The 20,043-nt window shown below is 45.6% G+C and overlaps 1 protein-coding gene across 2 annotated transcripts in view; it reads right to left on the reverse strand.

The window, feature by feature from the left end:
• TANGO6 (transport and golgi organization 6 homolog) overlaps nucleotides 1-20,043 on the reverse strand; it is a 106,181-nt gene that overhangs the window by 26,201 nt on the left and 59,937 nt on the right. For both annotated transcript variants that reach the window (XM_068260126.1, XM_068260125.1), the window contains exons 13-15: nucleotides 10,661-11,008; nucleotides 7,561-7,618; nucleotides 1,730-1,879 (exon numbers count right to left, since the gene is read on the reverse strand). In XM_068260126.1, the coding sequence (XP_068116227.1) occupies nucleotides 1,730-1,879; nucleotides 7,561-7,618; nucleotides 10,661-11,008 (556 nt within the window). The remainder of the gene's footprint in view (nucleotides 1-1,729; nucleotides 1,880-7,560; nucleotides 7,619-10,660; nucleotides 11,009-20,043) is intronic.

Genomic DNA, 20,043 nt, shown 5'->3' on the forward strand with positions numbered 1-20,043 from the left:
GGGGGCACGCTGTAGCGCATTCGAGGAGAAATGCGGTGACCAATTGGCGAGCTTTCAGAAGGGCATGGTGGCATAACAGAGTGGCCTGGGGTAAAACCCTTGAAGGAGCCCCAGGTAAGCCCCCTTAGATTTACTTAAAAATTATTTTAGATCAATATTATGATCATCCGGCAGGAAGGCTCAATATTCACTATTGGTCCATGAGTGGGACAAATATTATCTCGCATTTATCATAACAATTGATTTCCATTTAAGATCTGCAAAATCTCAATGAGTCCTGCACACAATGCAATACCAATAATTATTTAAAGGACTCCTGAACTGAGAAGAAGATGGTGGCTGCTATATTTATTTCCTTTTAAACAATACAAGCTGCCTGGCAGATCTGCTGATCTTTTTGGCTGCAGTAGTGTCTGCATTACACACCGAAAACAAGCATGCAGCTAATCCAGTCAGACTTCAGTCAGAAACATCCGATCTGCATGCTTGTTCAGGGGCTATGGCTGAAATTAGAGGCAGTGGATCAGGATAGCCAGGCAACTGGTATTGTTTAAAAGGAAGTAAATATGGCAGCCTTAATATCCTTCCCATCTCAGGTGTACTTTAAAAAAAAAAAAGATTGGTTGAAAGCACAACAGTACTCGTATGTGTGGGACTGTGCCATTTCAGACTTTTTTTTTTTCTAGTATTGTGATCAAATGACCAGACAGGACCTGGTCTGAGGGTGAAGGACAGGAGAACCTGGTCTGAGGGTGAAGGACAGGAGAACCTGGTCTGAGGGTGAAGGACAGGAGAACCTGGTCTGAGGGTGAAGGACAGGAGAACCTGGTCTGAGGGTGAAGGACAGGAGAACCTGGTCTGAGGGTGAAGGACAGGAGAACCTGGTCTGAGGGTGAAGGACAGGAGGACAAGACAAATAACATTTATATTGCGCTTTTCTCCTTGCGGACTCAAAGCGCCAGAGCAGAGCAGCAGCCACTAGGGCGCGCTCTATTGGCAGTAGCAATGTAAGGGAGACTTGCCAAAGGTCTCCTACTGAATTAGTGCTGACCTGGTCTGAGGGTGAAGGAGGACCTGTTCTGAGGGTGAAGGAGGACCTGTTCTGAGGGTGAAGGAGGACCTGTTCTGAGGGTGAAGGAGGACCTGGTCTGAGGGTGAAGGAGGACCTGGTCTGAGGGTAAAGGAGGACCTGGTCTGAGGGTAAAGGAGGACCTGGTCTGAGGGTAAAGGAGGACCTGGTCTGAGGGTAAAGGAGGACCTGGTCTGAGGGTAAAGGAGGACCTGGTCTGAGGGTAAAGGAGGACCTGGTCTGAGGGTAAAGGAGGACCTGGTCTGAGGGTAAAGGAGGACCAGGTCTGAGGGTAAAGGAGGACCTGGTCTGAGGGTAAAGGAGGACCTGGTCTGAGGGTAAAGGAGGACCTGGTCTGAGGATGAAGGAGGACCTGGTCTGAGGGAGAAGGAGGACCTGGTCTGAGGGTGAAGGAGGACCTGGTCTGAGGGTGAAGGAGGACCTGGTCTGAGGGTGAAGGAGGACCTGGTCTGAGGGTGAAGGAGGACTTGGTCTGAGGGTGAAGGAGGGCCCGGTCTGAGGGTGAAGGAGGACCCGGTCTGAGGGTGAAGGTGGACCTGGTCTGAGCGAGGAGGAGGACCTGGTCTGAGGGCGGAGGAGAATCTGCTGTAAAGTTGAAGGAGGATCTGATTTGTCAGCAAACACAGAAAAGAGACTCACCCAGAGTTCTGGTGCACCTCATGAGTGCCTCCCCGACCTTCATTCTGGTCTCAGAGGACAGCGCCTTCTTGTTGGATTGCAGGCAGTCGTACTGTGACAGCAGGACAGGAAGTACACGATCTGGGATATAACCAGACAGCACACCAATACCTAGTGATTAAAACAAAACAGACTGTTATAATAGTGAATCGTGATTTATATTTTCAATCGTTCAGAAAGCAGGGATACACTGAAGAACTAAAGACCATAACAGGAACCCTAAGAGTGCTCCAAGGTCAATCGAGCTACAGCAGATAACTCGCATCCTGACAGACCTGCCCTGGGTGGGCAAATCACCAATAATAACGGATGTCAGACAAAGTGAAGCAAGTAAGCAGAGTACACGGCGGACTTCTAAATGGTGATATGAAGCAAACCGAGGCACCAAAAGGATAAAATGCACAAAAAAATCTTAAAATTGCCATGGAGGCAGTGGTGGACTTACCTCCCAGAAGCTGACACAAAAACTGTCAAATTCAAAACAGACTTAAAGTTATTTACTCCAAAATAAAGTTGCAACGCGTTTCGCAGGTTTAACCCCGCTTCATCAGGCAATAAAGGAGTATATGGCAGTACAAGGTCAGAATTTCACTCAGTGCCTCTGTGAGCGTGTCAGTGCGAAATTCTGACCTTGTAATGCAGTATACTCCTTGTTTATTGCCAGATGAAGCAGGGTTAAACCTGCAAAACGCGTTGCAACTTTGTTTTGGAGTATGTCAATAAATGTATGTCTGTTTTGAAATTTACAGTTCTTGTGTCTGCTTCTGGGAGGTAAACCCACCACTGCCACTTTTTTTTAGTGTATTTTATCCTTTTGGTGCCTCTGTTTGCTTTATATCACAATCGAGTCCACCCCTTGTGTAGGGGTGACATACCCCCTTCTTTCCATGATCTACAGAGGGCGACTTCTTAATCCTGAGTGGGGGGCAGGTCTAATCTCCCCACCTGCCTTTACAGTGGTTACCTCGGAGGTAACCCCGGTTTGTGCGTATATTTCTACTTACCGTACTTTCAGAATTCCCTTTACCGGTACTTCTTACACTATATTGTGCTCTCGATGTCCTTTTCTGGACTTATAAATGGTGTTTATGGCAAGATTTTCTCACAGATAGTGATGCTCATGTCTAGGAGAACAACACCGAGGTGAGGCGCCCAAGAGTATAAAATATTAAAAAATGTAAAAACAAATTGAGGCGGCTTACCTCATACAAGAATTCACTTACGGTACAGTCATCAAAATAATTTATTGAGCACTAGGCAACACGTTTTGTGAGATTCAACTAACCATCAGGCCATTCACTTTGCCGGGTGAAGATTAACCTTTAGCGTCAGGCGCCCAATGAAAGATGTTAATCTTCACCCAGCACAGTGAATGGCCTGATGAAGTTAGTTGAATCTCACGAAACACGTTGCCTAGTGCTCAATAAATTATTTTTCTTACTGTACCGTAAGTGAATTCTTGTCTGAGGTAAGGCACTTCAATTTGTTTTTCTATTTTATACTCTTGGGTGCCTCTCCCCCGTGTGTTGTTCACAGCCACGCCCCTCCCTCGAGGGGTGTTCCCCTCAGGCCTCTAGGTTCTTCTTCTGTAGAGTGCGACCTGTACAGATGGTGAGCTGTACCCGTTGGAGGCGGTTATCCTCCTCAAGTGCTGTTTGGTGGTTGGTCTTCCAGCAACCCACCCTGGTGAGTATGGACTTTACTGATTATCAAAAATCCTGCAATTATTAGTCATACTGCACCATCTGGGCTCCCAGTGTCTCTGTGTTTTTTTCCCAAGGTTTTCTTTATCCATTGCAATGTCTAGGAGAAGTCATGGAGAAGCATGTGAGTTGTTTGACCACCTGATGGATTTGCAAAGTTCTGGTTTGCTGTGATCACATCCTGTTTTAACACAGGATCAAGACTAGCAAATCAGAGACTTGCATATCTATCACCTGACCAAACTGATCACATGCTTCTCCAGGAGTTCTCCTAGACATGTTACATGTTACTAGTTACAGAACGGAGGAGCAACAAGAGCCATGCACCCCTTGCGCTAGTGTGGCCAAGTGTACTCCAAGAGCTGCTGGATTACAACAGAGCTGTTCAGCAAGTCCTCTCCAGGGGATATATCTATGCAATGTCATGTATTGGCGGGTGATACGGTAAACAATCTGATCCTAAAATGATGCGGAAGATGCAACAAGCGCCGTAGATTTCACGGAAAAATCATTTATTAAATGTTCAAAAATCATTCATAGCTCTGTACACTCTGCTGACGATGCACGATTATCTACCGATGTGATCTGTCTTGGCGGTTGTTCAAAACGCACAAAAGTCAAAGATTGTTCGTCTGAACGCACCATTTGCTAAATTTTTCCAGCCGACATTGGAAGGATGCGGCATTCATCTTGACCCTGAACAAACCAGCAAGAGTTGATGTTTGACTTAAAGGATACCCGAAGTGATGTGACATGATGAGATAGACATGTGTGTGTACAGTGCCTAGCACACAAATAACTAGGCTGTGTTCCTTTTTTTCTTTCTCTGCCTGAAACAGTTAAATCTCAGGTATGTAAGTGGCTGACTCAGTCCTGACTACAGTGCGACCCTCACTGATAAGAAATTCCAACTATAAAACACTTTCCTAGCAGAAAATGGCTTCTGAGACCAAGAAAAAGGTAAAAAGGGGAATTTCTTATCAGTGAGGGTCACACTGTAGTCACTTCCTGTCTGAGTCAGGACTGAGTCAGCCACTTGCATACCTGAGATTTAACTCTTTCAGGCAGAGAAAGAAAAAAAGGAACACAGCCTAGTTATTTGTGTGCTTGCCACTGTACAGACACACGTCTATCTCATCATGTCACATGTCACTTCTGTCACTTCGGGTATCCTTTAAAGACCACTATCGCGAAAATTATAAAATGTAAAATGCATGTAAACATTCAAATAAGAAGTATGTTTCTTCCGGAGTACAATGAGCTATAAATTACTTTTCTTCTATGCTGCTGTCTCTTCAGGTAGGTATTAGAAATCTGACAGAACCATCAGGTTTTGGAGTAGACCAGCTCCTCATGGGGGAATCTTATAGGTTTCTCTATTTTCAAAAGCACTTAGCAAAAGGCAGTTGATCAACTGCCAAAAATAAGTGACATGTGCAGGGGGGCTGGCCGGCATTTTTGTATAAATCCTTTTCAGGTAGAGTCTTTATAAACAATAAAGGCTATCCAGAGAATACCTCATGAGGAGATGGGCTAGTCTAAAACCTATCGGTTCTGTCAGATCTCTACAACCTACTGCAAGTGACAGCAACACAGGAGAAATGTAAGTTATGGCTCATTTTACTCTGGACGAGATGTACTTCTTATTTGAATTTGTTGACATGCATTTTAAATTTTACGATTTTCGTGATCGTGGTCCTCTAAGTCTGGTCAGCCACATGTTTGTTTCAGGTGTGTAATTCAGACACTACTGCAGCCAAAGAGACCAGCAGGACTGCCAGGCAACTGGTATTGTTTAACAGGAAATAAACATGGCAGCTGCCATATCCTTCTCACTTCAGGTGTACATTAAGCTCATGGCAGCCGTTTGTTATGTACCTGCAGACAACAGTTGCTGCAGCCGGGATGGGAGCCTCTCAGGGCCCTTTGAAGCTGCCCTCTCTGCCCTGAGAGGATTCTATTAATGATAAGTGCAGCTCTCAGGAGATCAAAGCCGCCTCCCAGTGGCTGAAGAAGCTATGAAGGAGCTCTGAACATAGGCTGCATTGTGTGTCAGCTACAATGGGGTCTCTATCTGCTGCCCTCCTTCCCGCTGTTACACAGAATCCCCCATCATCCTTATCTCCTTACACCGCCGTCATCAGATCACTGTGACCATTACGTTATATGTAATGCTAGGTACACACTATGAGGTTTTATGGCAGATTTACTGTCAGATCAATTATTTCCAACATGTGTGATCTGATTTCCAATGGAAAGTGAACGAAAAACAGTCGGAAATAGATCGGAAATCAGATTGGACATGTTGGAAATCGATCTGCCAGAAAATCTCAGAGTGTGTAGTGTGTACCTAGCATTAAAGAGAAACCGTAACCAAAAAATGAACTTTATCCCAATCAGTAGCTGATACCCCCTTTTCCTTTTCACAAACGGATCATCAGGGGGCGCTGTGTGGCTGATATTGTGGTGAAACTCCTCCCACAGTGTGATGTCAGGACCCAGTGTTCTCCCCAGGCTCTTTTAGCCGGGTGCTCCACCCAGCTCATTTTTGTGTGCACCCGGCTGACATTGGCTCACTTCCTCCTCTGCTGTAAGCAGAATTGTGCAGCGAAGCTCCGGCCCTGCATTCTCTTATCTCGCCCCACCCGGCTACTTTTTCATGCCACCCGGCTGGAAAAAAAATTCTGGGGAGAACACTGAGGACCATGATTCTGACATCACACTGTGGGAGCCTTGTTGCATTGTGGGAAATAACAGCTGTCTCCAACTGCCAAAAATGCAAGCAGCATTTCCTTCCAGTGACATCACCTGCCAGCAGTAAAAATGTCACCATGTGATAAATGTCAGAATGTAAATCAGGGAGAGGAAAGATTTTTTACAATGGGCAAACACTGACTAAATCATGTATACATAATTACTGTAAAAATTAAGCACTTTTTTATTACATTATTTTCACTGGAGTTCCTCTTTAAGTCACCTGCTTAAAGGACCACTCCATCAAAAAAAAGTAGGCAGTTAAAATCTGACAGAACCAACAGGTCTGGTCTAGCCCATCTCCTCATGGTGGATTCTCAGGGTTTTCTTTGTGTTCAGTAGCATTTCCTAAACAGCAGTTTGACTGCCAAAATAGTAAGATACCAGCCAGCCTCCCTACTCACTTGCACACTATTTTGGCAGCTAGACTTGGAAATTGCCGTTCAGGAAATGCTGTTGAAATCAAAGAAAACCCTGAGAATCCCCCTTGAGGAGATGGAGTAGTCCAAAACCTGTCGGTTCTGTCAGATTTGAACAGAAACACACGGCCACAATGTGTAAAAGGAACTTGAGGTGAGAGACGTATGCAGGCAGCCATGTTTATTACTATTTAAACAATACCAGTTGCCTGGCTGCCCTGCTGACCATTATGGCATCAGTAGTGTCTGAATCACACACCAGAAACAAGCATGCAGCTAATCATGTCAGAAACACCTGATCTGCGTGCCTGTTTAGGGTCTATGGATGAAAGTATTAGGCCGCTTTCCTGCCCAGCTGCTGGCCACAAGCGCTGATCAGCTGTAATTACATGCAGCCAAATGGCAGCCTTTGGTAACACCCTGTGTGTCAGTGGCGTTACCCGGCAGCAAGAAAAGTTTCATGTCGCACCTAAACACTGCAACCGCCCCACTCAGATGCAACTACATAGCATAGAGGGACCACCTGTGTACGGCCTGTGCCGGGTGCTAGCAAGCCTGGCCGGTGGATGGGAGCAGCTGAGAGGCAGTGAATTCACTGCCTTTACCTACCCGTGGAAATGAGGCCTTAGAGGAAGTGGATCAGCAGGACAGCCAGGCAATGTGCATTGTTTAGAAGGAAATAAATATGTCAGCCTCCATATCTCTCTCACCTCCACTCGGGACTATCTGAACTGCAGATCAGCACCCTTGTTCCAACTGAACCACTCAAAAGCGTTACAATTATCCTACGGTCCCCCTGAAGAGGTATCTGAGAAATCTCATCCACTTTACTCTAGTCCCACTAAGGACCCCATCAGCGCAGTGTTTGTATATTCCCGCTCTATGTGCTTTATGGTAACTGCAGGGAGGAGTTTACCTTGGATAGCTGACAGGTACACGAAGGAGTCGTCTTGCTCCAGATTGTCCAGGAATAGCTGGAATAGAAAGAGCTGTTAGTGCCACTTTGCAGTCAGAGCCGGTGATAATTGTATGTGTATTATTTTACTATCTAAGATTAGTATATAGTCACGAGACACAAGGGTATGAGCTGCCTGTGGAGGAAATTTCAGCACTGGAAATAGTGAAATGCTTCAACACCTGGGTCTATATGCAATTCACTTTTTCACCTGAGTTATCTCCTAGGTGATATTTTTAAACTTGTCAATAAAATGCCTTTTAACAATAACAATAATATTTCTATAGCGCTTTTCTCCCTGGGGACTCAAAGCGCTGTGACCCTGCATTATGCAGTCTCAAAGGCTCGGGAAAAGAGGTGAGTTGTTAGCCTTTTTTTTTAAAGCTGTCCAGAGAAGGAGCCGCTCGTGCTGATTGTGGAAGTGGGTTTTAAGCCACCAGAAAGCAAGAAAATACTCAAAATAACTTTGATAGTATCTTTTCACCTACTTTTTGGTACTTTTTTTTTAGTTTAAAAGTGATGAAAAGTTATTTTAAATCGAAGATGAAAAATTATCTCCTAGGAGAAAAGTCAGGTGAAAAAGTGAATTGCATCTGGCCCCAGGTGGCAAAAATACAATAGATGGAATTAAAGGGAAGCTGAAACAAAAACATGCGCAGAAGACTTAGACTGGATGCGACTGAGCTGTTAGTGGGCTCCTGACGAAGCATAGACCACGCCACGAGCTACTTCACGCCTCCCTGCACCTGGATATATTGCTGCTCCTCTCTACAAAGCTGACTCTAGTATTACAGCCCACTGTGGCCCTCCTCTTTATCTTTTCCTTTGTTATGCTTGCTATATCATCCATACCCATGCCATTTGTCACTTGCTGTTTTTGTCATGAGCATATACCTTTAGGGCCCTTTTCCACCAGCGCGTTTGCGCTGGCTGAATCGCAAAAACGCAAACCGCTAGCGATTTTACAATCGCTACGGTTTGCTTTTTAACATAGGAATCGCGGTAGGTCATTTCCACTACCGCGATTCGTTTTTTACTTGATCGCGATCGCGCCGCGGAGCGACTTTTGCCGCGATTTTGCTATGTAGTGCATAGCATAGCAAAATCGCGGCCGCGAACGTCGGGGAATCGCCGCTAATTGCGATTCAGCAATCGCTAGCGTTCAGCGTGAACGCTAGCGATTGCTAGTGGAAAAGGGCCCTTTCACACTAGCACTTTATGTTGGTGTCACTTTTATTGTCCATGTGCTCTGGCACTTCTAGGCACTAGCCACCGGTATACTAGACTAGAGTCTTTATCATGGATCTGGGGCATTCGAACCCCAGGTCATGTGGCGCAGCGCAGGTATTTATCATATGTGAGGTGAGGCGTATTTAATGTTTGACATTATCAGGTGTCTGACTTGGTTTCCCTTGATGGGTTTTTAAGTGTTTTTAACTTTTTTTTCATTGTGGCATAATAAAGATTAATTGTTTATACATGTTCAATGGTTGTGCAGCGTATATGTACATGTTCTTCTCTAATTCATTTCTGCTTTGGTTTTCCTGTACTTGCACGCCCTGACATCTTGGAGTGCAGATGTTGCTTCCCTAGTACTTCGAGCTGTTACTAGGGCTGATCGCGAACTGCGGGAAGACGGCGAGGGACTCAGCGGTGCTTATAGGAAGCCCCCGGTAAGTATCAAATCTGCAGCATCAATCGTCTCTGGAACACTTTACAATTTATGGAAATCCTAAAAAACCCTGACATTTTAACGTGAACCTCCGGACTAAAAATCGACTTAGCAGCACTGAAAAGGCTTTGTGTTTCTTTAACAGTTTCACAGCATCAGAACTTTGTTTCTCTTACACAAGCCTCATTTTTAGCTGCACAGAAGAAAACTGCCCGGGCATTTTTCCCCTGATGCTGTGCAAAGCATGATGGGATTTCTGATTTTGTTGTTCTCGTTCTGCTGTTTTGGTGCAATTTTTTTTTTTTTTTTTTAATTTTGAATTTGACATTTGAAGCCTAGCGTGTGCAGCTGGGAGGGGTAATCAGGACACAGGACAGTTGGAACTGTGTCTCCTGCTCCTTGTCACCTCCTTTCAACCAAAAAGATGGCTGCCCCCATGACAAAGATGGCAGCCCCCATGAATCACAAACATTTGCCTGTTCTTTTAAAACAGGGTGGGTAAGAGATTATATTAGCTATCTTTTCTAATTAACATAACTAATGTAACTTGATGACAGTATGTTTGTTTAGGCTGAAGTTCCCCTTTAACTTAGTTTCACTTTTTCAAAGAGCGCTGAAACAGTTTGCCTCTGTGATTACTGCATGGGAAGAGCTGCCTCGGCAAAGGTCTCCTGCACTCTGATCTGGCTAAACAAACACAGAATACCGTGCAGTGAATTTCTTCAGCAACTATATGTGGAAAAATACTTTTCATTGTGTGCTGTGCAAGGGTTCGGGTCCTCTTTCCCAACAATCCACACAAGTGGCAAACTCTGGATAAAATGCAAAACAAAAGACATTTCCAAATCCAAATCCAAAAAAAGCTTTATTGGCAGGACCAAATATATACATTTTATAAGAAGTGTAAAGTTCAATGAAGATATTTTTACACCTTCACATCTAGTTCCTCTTTAAATAACACGGTTACAATTTAGGCACAAAAAATGCTTCCTTGTGCCCAATTCAGGTTGTTGTGCTGGCAGGATTTCCTGTTATTAGATATAATTAGCACAATATCTGCCCTGCTCTCCTCTCCTAACATCCTACTGTCCAAAGAGGTACCCCAGAAGCATTCTAGTGGATGGAAGCACCCTTGACAGAACTAGAAGTCATGTGACTCCTCATGTACCGCTTTGTCATCCTGCTTTCCTGCCAGTACTGGTTCAGATAAGCCCCGCCTTTCCTGGCACTGCAGGAGTCAATGGCTTGTGTGTAGCCCCCACAGAGCCCGTGTTTCCAGATCTGAAAACATCATCAATGATCTGGCAATTTTTTTATTTTTTTTAACTTAAAACAAGTCATCAAGTCACAGGAATTATTCAGGTGAGGCAGACCTAAGATTGTATTTACCTTCATCAGCTGCTCCTTGTGCTCCATCACCTTAGGGCGTCTCAGCTCCAGCAGGCGTGTGAGGGTGCGCAACGCTGCCGCCCTCGTGGGGACATCGGTATCTTGTGCGGATTTCAGCAGCTCCTGGATGTCCTGCGTGTCGCAGGTCACTTGACGCTCCTTCTGCTGCTTAGCCTCCATCTTGTCGGTGTCCTGAGCCGTGTGGGTCAGCGGGACGGCACAGTGTGTGGCGATGGTGATGCGCAAGTCACTGGCCAGCTCTTGGATGACCGCCTCCGGGTGGGCTTGGGACACATTCTCCAGCACAGGAAGTAATCGCTTCAGATGACTGAAATCTGAGGAGGTCAGCTGAGGAAACAGGAAAAGCCAGCGTGAATGAGACATGGACGAGATTTTCTGCCAATCCGATCACATTTATCTGACAGCTTCGCTGAAAATTGTTCTATTAGTTGGCCCCTTAAGGGTGTGTTCACACATTCAATGACTAGCCAGTTTTACAACCTCCATGCGGTATGAGGTTCAACAGATTTTGAACACTATGAACATATTGTGCACTCATACTACAGGTAAGTAGTACAATTGGCCAATCATTGAACAATAAAAATTGGATGTGTGTACACACCCTGAAGGTGCCTACTAACTACAATTCTCAGCAAAGCAGTCAGAGGAATGCAATCAGAAATAAAATGCTGTAATACATCAATTATTTCACCATCAACTAACCAATTTGTACTCCCTACACATCAGAACTGATTATAAAAAATGTTTTTCCGATCAACTAAATGGTTGTAGAGCAATCAACTTTAGAATCATTCGCAGTTGATTTGGGACATTAATGAGTTCTATTGTCTGCCAATCTGATCGCATTTATCTGATTGGATGATCCTTCACTGAAAATTGTACCGTTAGTGGGCACCTTTAACCCTTTAGCGGTCAATTTACTGCAAGGTCAATTTATATTAGCACTTTTTAAATTTATTTTTTGTTACATTTCCTTGCTTATAATTAGTACTGCTGTAATGTTTATTTATGGTCACTAGGGGGCAGTGTGAGACAATAACAGAACTTTTGCTTTCAGTTTGTATATTTTCTGCTAGTAGAGAGAGATCAAAGTCTCCAAGAGTTTACAGCACAACGAGTTCTGTGGTGAAAAGCAGTGCACTTATCTCACACGGGATAACTCTATTGAAGCTGCTAATGGGTAGGACTTTGGTGGGAACACCAGACTAGGACTATGGTGGGGACATTAAACCAGGACTATCCTAGAGACATTAGACAATGACTAAGGTAACCACTACAACAAAGACTCTGGTAGGGACATTAGATTATGACTATGGTGGGGACAATAGCGTATAGCATTGTACACAAGTACGAAGCCTGTCGACTGGCAGGGGCTGAGGGTGTACAGATGCACTGATATCCTGCAGGAGACGTATTGCTAGCATGAGGGGAGTGACTAGTATGCAAATAATGACTTCCAGGTTGTCTGTATTTGCATATAAAGGGACAGATTGTAGGTCACAGACCCTCAAAGCACTTGCTGTCATGTAGTTCGGTTTAGTGCAGGTGGCTTTTGTGCTCCCGTTTAAAGGACAACTGAACTGAGATTTTTTTTTGTAATACATTTTTAACTATATGTATATGCATTGATGTAAGGGCCAGTCTGTAATAAAGGGTTAAGGCGGCTGTTCTAGGTGAGCGGGGATGACCCGCCCACCCGCTGTCCACTCCCCTTAAAAAGGAAGCGGTTTTGTCATAAAATGTTTGCTATGATTAAAGTGAACCTCCAGACTAAAAATCTACTCAGCAGCACTGAAAAGGCTTTGTGTTTCTTTAACAGTTTCACAGCATCAGAACTTTATTTTTTTCTTACCCAAGCCTCATTTTTAGCTGCACAGAAGCTAAGCTCCGCCCCATCAAAGAAAACTGCCCCGGCATTTTTCCCGATACTGTGAAAATCATGATGGGATTTCTGATGTTGCAGTTCTCGTTGCCTAGCAACTGGGAGGGTTGATCAGGACGCAGGACAGTTGGAACTGTGCCTCATGCTCCCTGTCACCTCCTTTCAAACAAAAAGATGGCTGCCCTTATGAAATCACAAACATTTGCCTGTTCTTTTAAAACAGGGTGGGTAAGAGATTATATTAGTTATCTATTTTAATTAACATAACTAATGTAACTTAATGACAGTATGTTTGTTTAGGCTGAAGTTCCGCTTTAACCACTTTACCCCCGGCGGTACGAATTTCTCCGTCCCTTATTCCATCTTTTAACCCCCAGAGATGGAGAAATCCGTACCTTCCGTGCTACCGCCGCTGTCTGCGCTCCCGCCGCTCGTGCGCGCGCACCCGCCGCTCGCCCGGAGATCAATGAACGGGAAAATCCATTCCCGTTCGTTGATCTAAGCCCCCGCAATGATCCGCTGCTTCTATTAGAAACAGCGCGTTCATTGAGATTCTCCCAGCCTTCCTACTGCTTCCTGTAAGCGTCCTTCCGGACGCTTACAGGTCGCATGTAAACAGACTCACTGTGGCCATCTTACAGTACACCCTAAAGCATTTTACACATACAAATATATTGTATTACACAATAAATTAACTCATTACCTCCCACACTCCCCATTTTTTTTTTTTGTCATTTAAAAAAAAAAAAAAAAAAATACAATAAAAACAAAACAAAACATAGTTACCTTAGGGACTGAACTTTTAAAATATTTATGTCAGGAGAGTATAACACTGTTACTTTATAAACTACGGGCTTGTAATTAGGGATGGACGCAAAACTGAAAAAATGCACCTTTATTTCCAAATAAAATATTGGCGCCAAACATTGTGATAGGGACATAATTTAAACGGTTTTATAACCGGGACAAAAGGGCAAATACATTTCATGGGTTTTAATTACAGTAGCATGCATTATTTAAAAACTATAATGGCCAAAAACTGAAAAATAATATTTTTTCCCACATTTTTTCCTATTTTCCTGATTAAAACACATTTAGATTAAAATAATTCTTGGCATAATGTCCCACCTAAAGAAAGCCTAATTGGTGGTGAAAAAAACAAGATATAGTTCATTTCATTGCGATAAGTAATAATAAAGTTATAGACGAATGAATGGATGGAGTGCTGAAAGGTGAAAATTGCTTTGGTGTTCAAGGGGTAAAACCCCTCAGTGGTGAAGTGGTTAAGGACCAGTAGTAGGTCTGAAACATGTCAGTATTCTGCATGTGATGCTGAGTATTGGATACGTCCGCTAACAAAGTGTTCAAACGTGGCATTGTGCAGGCCTCCTTCCTTGAAGATTATTCACCACTGGGTTTGGCTTGCCTTGATCCAGCAGCAATGCCCGTCCTTGGTGGGTTATAGCAGTCTTATCCTTTTCTACTGAACTGAGAGAGATATGGAGGCTGCCATATGTATTTACTTTTAAACAATACCAGGTACCTGGCTGTCTTCCTGACCTTTCATGCATCAGATCACAAACCTGAAACAAGCGTGCAGCAAATGCTGTCAAACAGAAAGAGACACCGTAAGAAGAAAAACGTCCCATGGGGGGTACTCACCTCGGGTGGGGGAAGCCTCCGGATCCTAATGAGGCCTCCCCCGTCCTCCTCGGTCCCACGGGGGTCTCGTAGCAGCCCTCTGAACAGCGGCCCGACAGCCTGTTCAATATTTACCTTTCCAGGCTCCGGTGGGGGCGCTGTTATTGCTCTTCTGATGGAGATAGGCGGAAATAGTCGATCTCCGTCGGGTCCGCTCTACTGCGCAGCCGCAGGAGACTTGTGCCTGCGCTATTTCCGCCTATCTCTGTGTTAAAGAGCGGATACTGCGCCTGCGCTGAAGCCAAAAGGTAAATATTTACATCGCCGCCGCCACCATGGGACAGAGGAGGACGAGGGAAGCCTCAATAGGATCCGGAGGCTTCCCCCACCCCGAGGTGAGTACCCCCTAGGGGAGTTTTTTTCGTTACAGATTTTCTTTAAGTCAAACATCTGATCTGCATGCTTGTTCAGGCTTAGGCTAAAAGTATTATGCTGGGAATACACGATTAGCCGCCGGATCGACCCCAGCCGCATCCCCGCTCGTCCGCACGGATCGATTACTGGTCGACCCCGCCGGCGCTTCCTTATCAACGCTCGATTCCCTGCCATTGTCTGCCGGCGGGAATCGAGCGGGCGCGGGTCGAGCAGCTTGATCGGGCCAGCTGAATATTATCAGCTGGCCGGATCAGCTGATCGATACACGGTACAGAAACGTACCGTCTATCCCCAGCATTAGAGGCAGAGGCTGAGCAGGACAGCTAGACAATGTGCATTGTTTAAAAGGAAACAAATATGGCAGCCTTCATTTTCCTCTTAATTTAGCCATCCTTTAAAGGGAAGGTTCAAGCAAAATAAAAAAATGAGTTTCACTTACCTGGGTCTTCTACCAGCCCCATGCAGCCATCCTGTGCCCTCGTAGTCACTCACTGCTGCTCCAGTCCCCCGCTGGCAGCTTGCCGACTTCGGAGGTCGGCGAGACGCATTGCGTACATTTTTACGCATTCCCGCTAGTGCAGGGACATTAACACATACAATTTTACGCGTTACTGGTTCAATGCGTAAAAATGTACGCATTGAACCAGTAGCACGTAAAAATGTATGTGTTAATGTTCCTGCACTAGCGGGAATGCGTAAAAATGTACGCAATGCGTCCCGCCGACCTCCGAGGTCGGCAAGCTGCCAGCGGGGGACCAGAGCAGCAGTGAGTGACTGCGAGGGCACAGGATGGCTGCATGGGGCTGCTAGAAGCCCCATGTTAGTGAAACTCTTTTTTATTTTGCTTGGACATTCCCTTTAAGGGAGCTGCCAAGAACTGCAGATCCAGGGAGGATGTAATACAAGATGACGCACAATATCAGACACTGGCTAAACTGCAGCCGTAGGGAGATTATATAATAATGTTGGGTAATGCTGTGGCAGATTGTAGACAAGATTATAGGAGAGGCAGCAATTAGGTGACTCTCCTGCCCTCCTGCAGGGCTCTGGTGTGTCTATTCTGTGCCAGGTGACTGCAGGGCTGGGCAGAGACCGAATCATCCCTGTCCTTTCTCTGCCGCTGTCTCCTATAAAACGGTAACAGGAAATGACTTTCCATCTCACAGGAAGTCCACAGCTCTCTCCTTTATTCATTAATGCTTTAGAGAGCGCCAGCATCTTACATGGAGATGGACTATCAACAATATATAGTACATATTCTATATAGTACAATCCTATAGTACATATTGTACAATATGTTGAACTGCTCACCTATCTATACTCACCATTGCTATAGGTTTTGCATGTACTGTGCTATGGAATACCATATATACTCGAATACAAGTCGACTTTGTGTATAAGTCGATTTCAATATTCAACCCTCTTAAGCTGGAATTTTTTATTGCCACAATTATAAGTCTACCCAACAAAGTTAATGGCTGCACTTGGGGACCAGGAGTGGTTAATGATTGCACTGCATACAGCATTGCAGCCATTAACCCCTCCTGTCCCTTAAGCGGAGCCAATACCCCCTCCAGGCTCCCAAGTGCTGCAATCATTTACTCCCCTTCCTGCAGCCCAGAATTTCCTCCCTGTTCCTTTCCTGGTTAATTGCTGTGGCCGGGACTTTCAGACCTGCGTTTTCTTGTCATTTCCTTTCCTCAGAGTATCACTTACCACTGGCTACATTGCTGCAAATGGGAATGTCACTATTAGTACACACATAACTCAGTGTAGCCTGTGACTCGTGTATAAGTCGACCCCTAGACTTTTATTTAGTGAATAAGACCCAGATTTCTAGACTTATACTCGAGTATTTACAGTATAGTGTTGGTACAGTAGAATCCCTTTACAGTAAACGCCCAAGGGACCAGGAAAAGTAGTGTATTATATCAGAATCGGTCATACATTGTATATTCATTCAGGTGCATTTGCTGGGACCTGAGGACTGAGTTTACTATAGCCAGAAGTTTACTATATCAGAACTTACTATTCTACTTGTATACATAGATCTACTAGCAGTGCAGGAATTTACACATAATGCAAAACTGAAAAGCCTTCAGTCGTACATCGAGGTGGAATAAAGGTCCCCACACATCAGGCGATGTCTGGTCAGATTTACCAAGAGAAAGATCAATCTCTGATCACAGATCTGTGTGCTGCCCATACACCACAGACCGATTCACAATAGATTTCATAGTTACATAGTTATTTGGGTTGAAAACAGACATAAGTCTGAGTTCAACCAGAAAATAAAGTACAACCCCAGCCTGCTCCCTCACATATCCCTGTTGATCCAGAGGATGGCACAACACCAGCCTGCACCCTCACATATCCCTGCTGATCCAGAGGAAGGTACAACACCAGCCTGCACCCTCACATATCCCTGTTGATCCAGAGGATGGCACAACACCAGCCTGCACCCTCACATATCCCTGCTGATCCAGAGGAAGGCACAACACCAGCCTGCACCCTCACATATCCCTGCTGATCCAGAGATAGGCACAACACCAGCCTGTCCCCTCACATATCCCTGCTGATCCAGAGATAGGCACAACACCAGCCTGCTCCCTCACATATCCCTGCTGATCCAGAGATAGGCACAACACCAGCCTGCTCCCTCACATATCCCTGCTGATCCAGAGGATGGCACAACACCAGCCTGCATCCTTACTTATCCCTGCTGATCCAGAGGAAGGCACAACACCAGCCTGCTCCCTCACATATCCCTGCTGATCCAGAGATAGGCACAACACCAGCCTGCTCCCTCACATATCCCTGCTGATCCAGAGGAAGGCACAACACCAGCCTGCTCCCTCACATATCCCTGCTGATCCAGAGATAGGCACAACACCAGCCTGCACCCTCACATATCCCTGCTGATCCAGAGGATGGCACAACACCAGCCTGCATCCTTACTTATCCCTGCTGATCCAGAGGAAGGCACAACACCAGCCTGCACCCTCACATATCCCTGCTGAGCCAGAGGAAGGCACAACACCAGCCTGCATCCTTACTTATCCCTGCTGATCCAGAGGAAGGCACAACACCAGCCTGCACCCTCACATATCCCTGCTGATCCAGAGGAAGGCACAACACCAGCCTGCACCCTCACATATCCCTGCTGAGCCAGAGGAAGGCACAACACCAGCCTGCACCCTCACATATCCCTGCTGATCCAGAGGAAGGCACAACACCAGCCTGCACCCTCACATATCCCTGCTGATCCAGAGGAAGGCACAACACCAGCCTGTACACTCACATATCCCTGCTGATCCAGAGGAAGGCACAACCCCAGCCTGCTCCCTCACATATTCCTGCTGATCCAGAGATAGGCACAACACCAGACTGCTCCCTCACATATCCCTGCTGATCCAGAGATAGGCACAACACCAGCCTGCTCCCTCACATATCCCTGCTGATCCAGAGGAAGGCACAACACCAGCCTGCTCCCTCACATATCCCTGCTGATCCAGAGGAAGGCACACCACCAGCCTGCTCCCTCACATATCCCTGCTGATCCACAGGAAGATACAACACCAGCCTGCTCCCTCACATATCCCTGCTGATCCAGAGGAAGGCACACCACCAGCCTGCTCCCTCACATATCCCTGCTGATCCAGAGGAAGGTACAACACCAGCCTGCTCCCTTACATATCCCTGCTGATCCAGAGGAAGGCACACCACCAGCCTGCTCCCTCACATATCCCTGCTGATCCACAGGAAGATACAACACCAGCCTGCTCCCTCACATATCCCTGCTGATCCAGAGGAAGGCACACCACCAGCCTGCACCCTCACATATCCCTGCTGATCCAGAGGAAGGCACAACACCAGCCTGCTCCCTCACATATCCCTGCTGATCCAGAGGAAGGTACAACACCAGCCTGCTCCCTTACATATCCCTGCTGATCCAGAGGAAGGTACAACACCAGCCTGCTCCCTTACATATCCCTGCTGATCCAGAGGAAGGCACAACACCAGCCTGCTCCCTCACATATCCCTGCTGATCCAAAGGAAGGCGAAAAACTCTTACAAGGCATGGTCCAATTACCCCCAAAAGGGAAAAAAATCTTTCCAGACTTCCCTGAATCAACATCACTGGGCATTACCTAGTAATTGTAGCCATGGATGTCTTTCAATGCAAGAAAAGCATCTAAGCCCCCTTTAAATGTACTGTAGATATAGAATTTGCCATAACTACTTGCCTGTGGCAATGCATTCCACATCTTAATCACTCTTACTGTAAAGAACCCTTTCCTAAATAAATGGCTAAAATGTTATTCCTCCATGTCCCCTAGTCCTTTGTGAAAGCCTAGGGACAAAAAGCTCATTGGCCAAGCTTTTATATTGCCCTATGATGTATTTATACATGTTAATTAGATCCCCTCTAATGCTGGGAATACACCATAAGATCGGTGGAGACTGACTGGAGAAAAGGCAGAGCTACTGCGCACAGCTCTGCCTCTCCCAGGAAGAAAAATTCTGCGACCTGTGGAAATTTGCTGGGCTATTTCTTGGGCATAAATAAGTCGTTCTGCCACGGGAATGCGGTGAATCTGCTTGGAATTCAATGCTGAAGCTGGCTGCATACAAAAGAAGGCACTTCAGTGTCTCTTTAATAAGAATCGGTAAAGGTGAAGGGGCGGTCAGGGGTCTGCATGCAGCAGTTAGGCTGCACAGTGAAGCTGTTCCTCAGGAGGAAGAGGTGTGACACAAAGGTGAAGTAGGACTGTATGACTAGAGCTAGGGACCCGCCTAAACTGATGTAGATCTCCATTTCCCTTGGAAAAGCTAACAGTATTACTGGCATTGCTGTTCAGTCATCCAAGAAAAGCAATTTCAGTAGTTTAATCTGATCAGTACATCAGAGCTGATGGTTCTCCTGAGCCTTGGCAGAGGGTGGAAGAGAGAGCAACGGAATCTAGGGGAGAGGTGAAAGTGCCATGATAGTGAGCAGCTGCTGACTCAGAGAAGGAGAGGAAAGTGAGTAACGGCTGAAGAGAGGCCTGGAGATCAATGTGGAAATTTCTGTGCGTTTGGACAGAGAGAGAGAGAGATTGATTTGTAATCTGCCTGTGTGTGGGCTCTGCACATCTGTGCAGCTGGTCAACTCGAGTGCAGCCTGCATTTGGAAGCGCTGGTATCTCCTACTGTTGTACAAAAATGTAAGTCTACTTATGGCTAGCTGCATCCATGTGCATCAGTTTGCATTCAATGTTATCTATGTTAGGGTTTAGTCAGTGCATAGTTTGCATCTGTTTTGACTGAAGGCACTAGTACTTATTCTTTTCAGAACTACAAATACTGTATGCATCAAAAGGTGCGACACTACAGCATTGGTTAGCACATGATCACATGACAG

This window comes from Hyperolius riggenbachi, chromosome 11 (genome assembly GCF_040937935.1).
Source record: "Hyperolius riggenbachi isolate aHypRig1 chromosome 11, aHypRig1.pri, whole genome shotgun sequence".
Taxonomy (NCBI): domain Eukaryota; kingdom Metazoa; phylum Chordata; class Amphibia; order Anura; family Hyperoliidae; genus Hyperolius; species Hyperolius riggenbachi.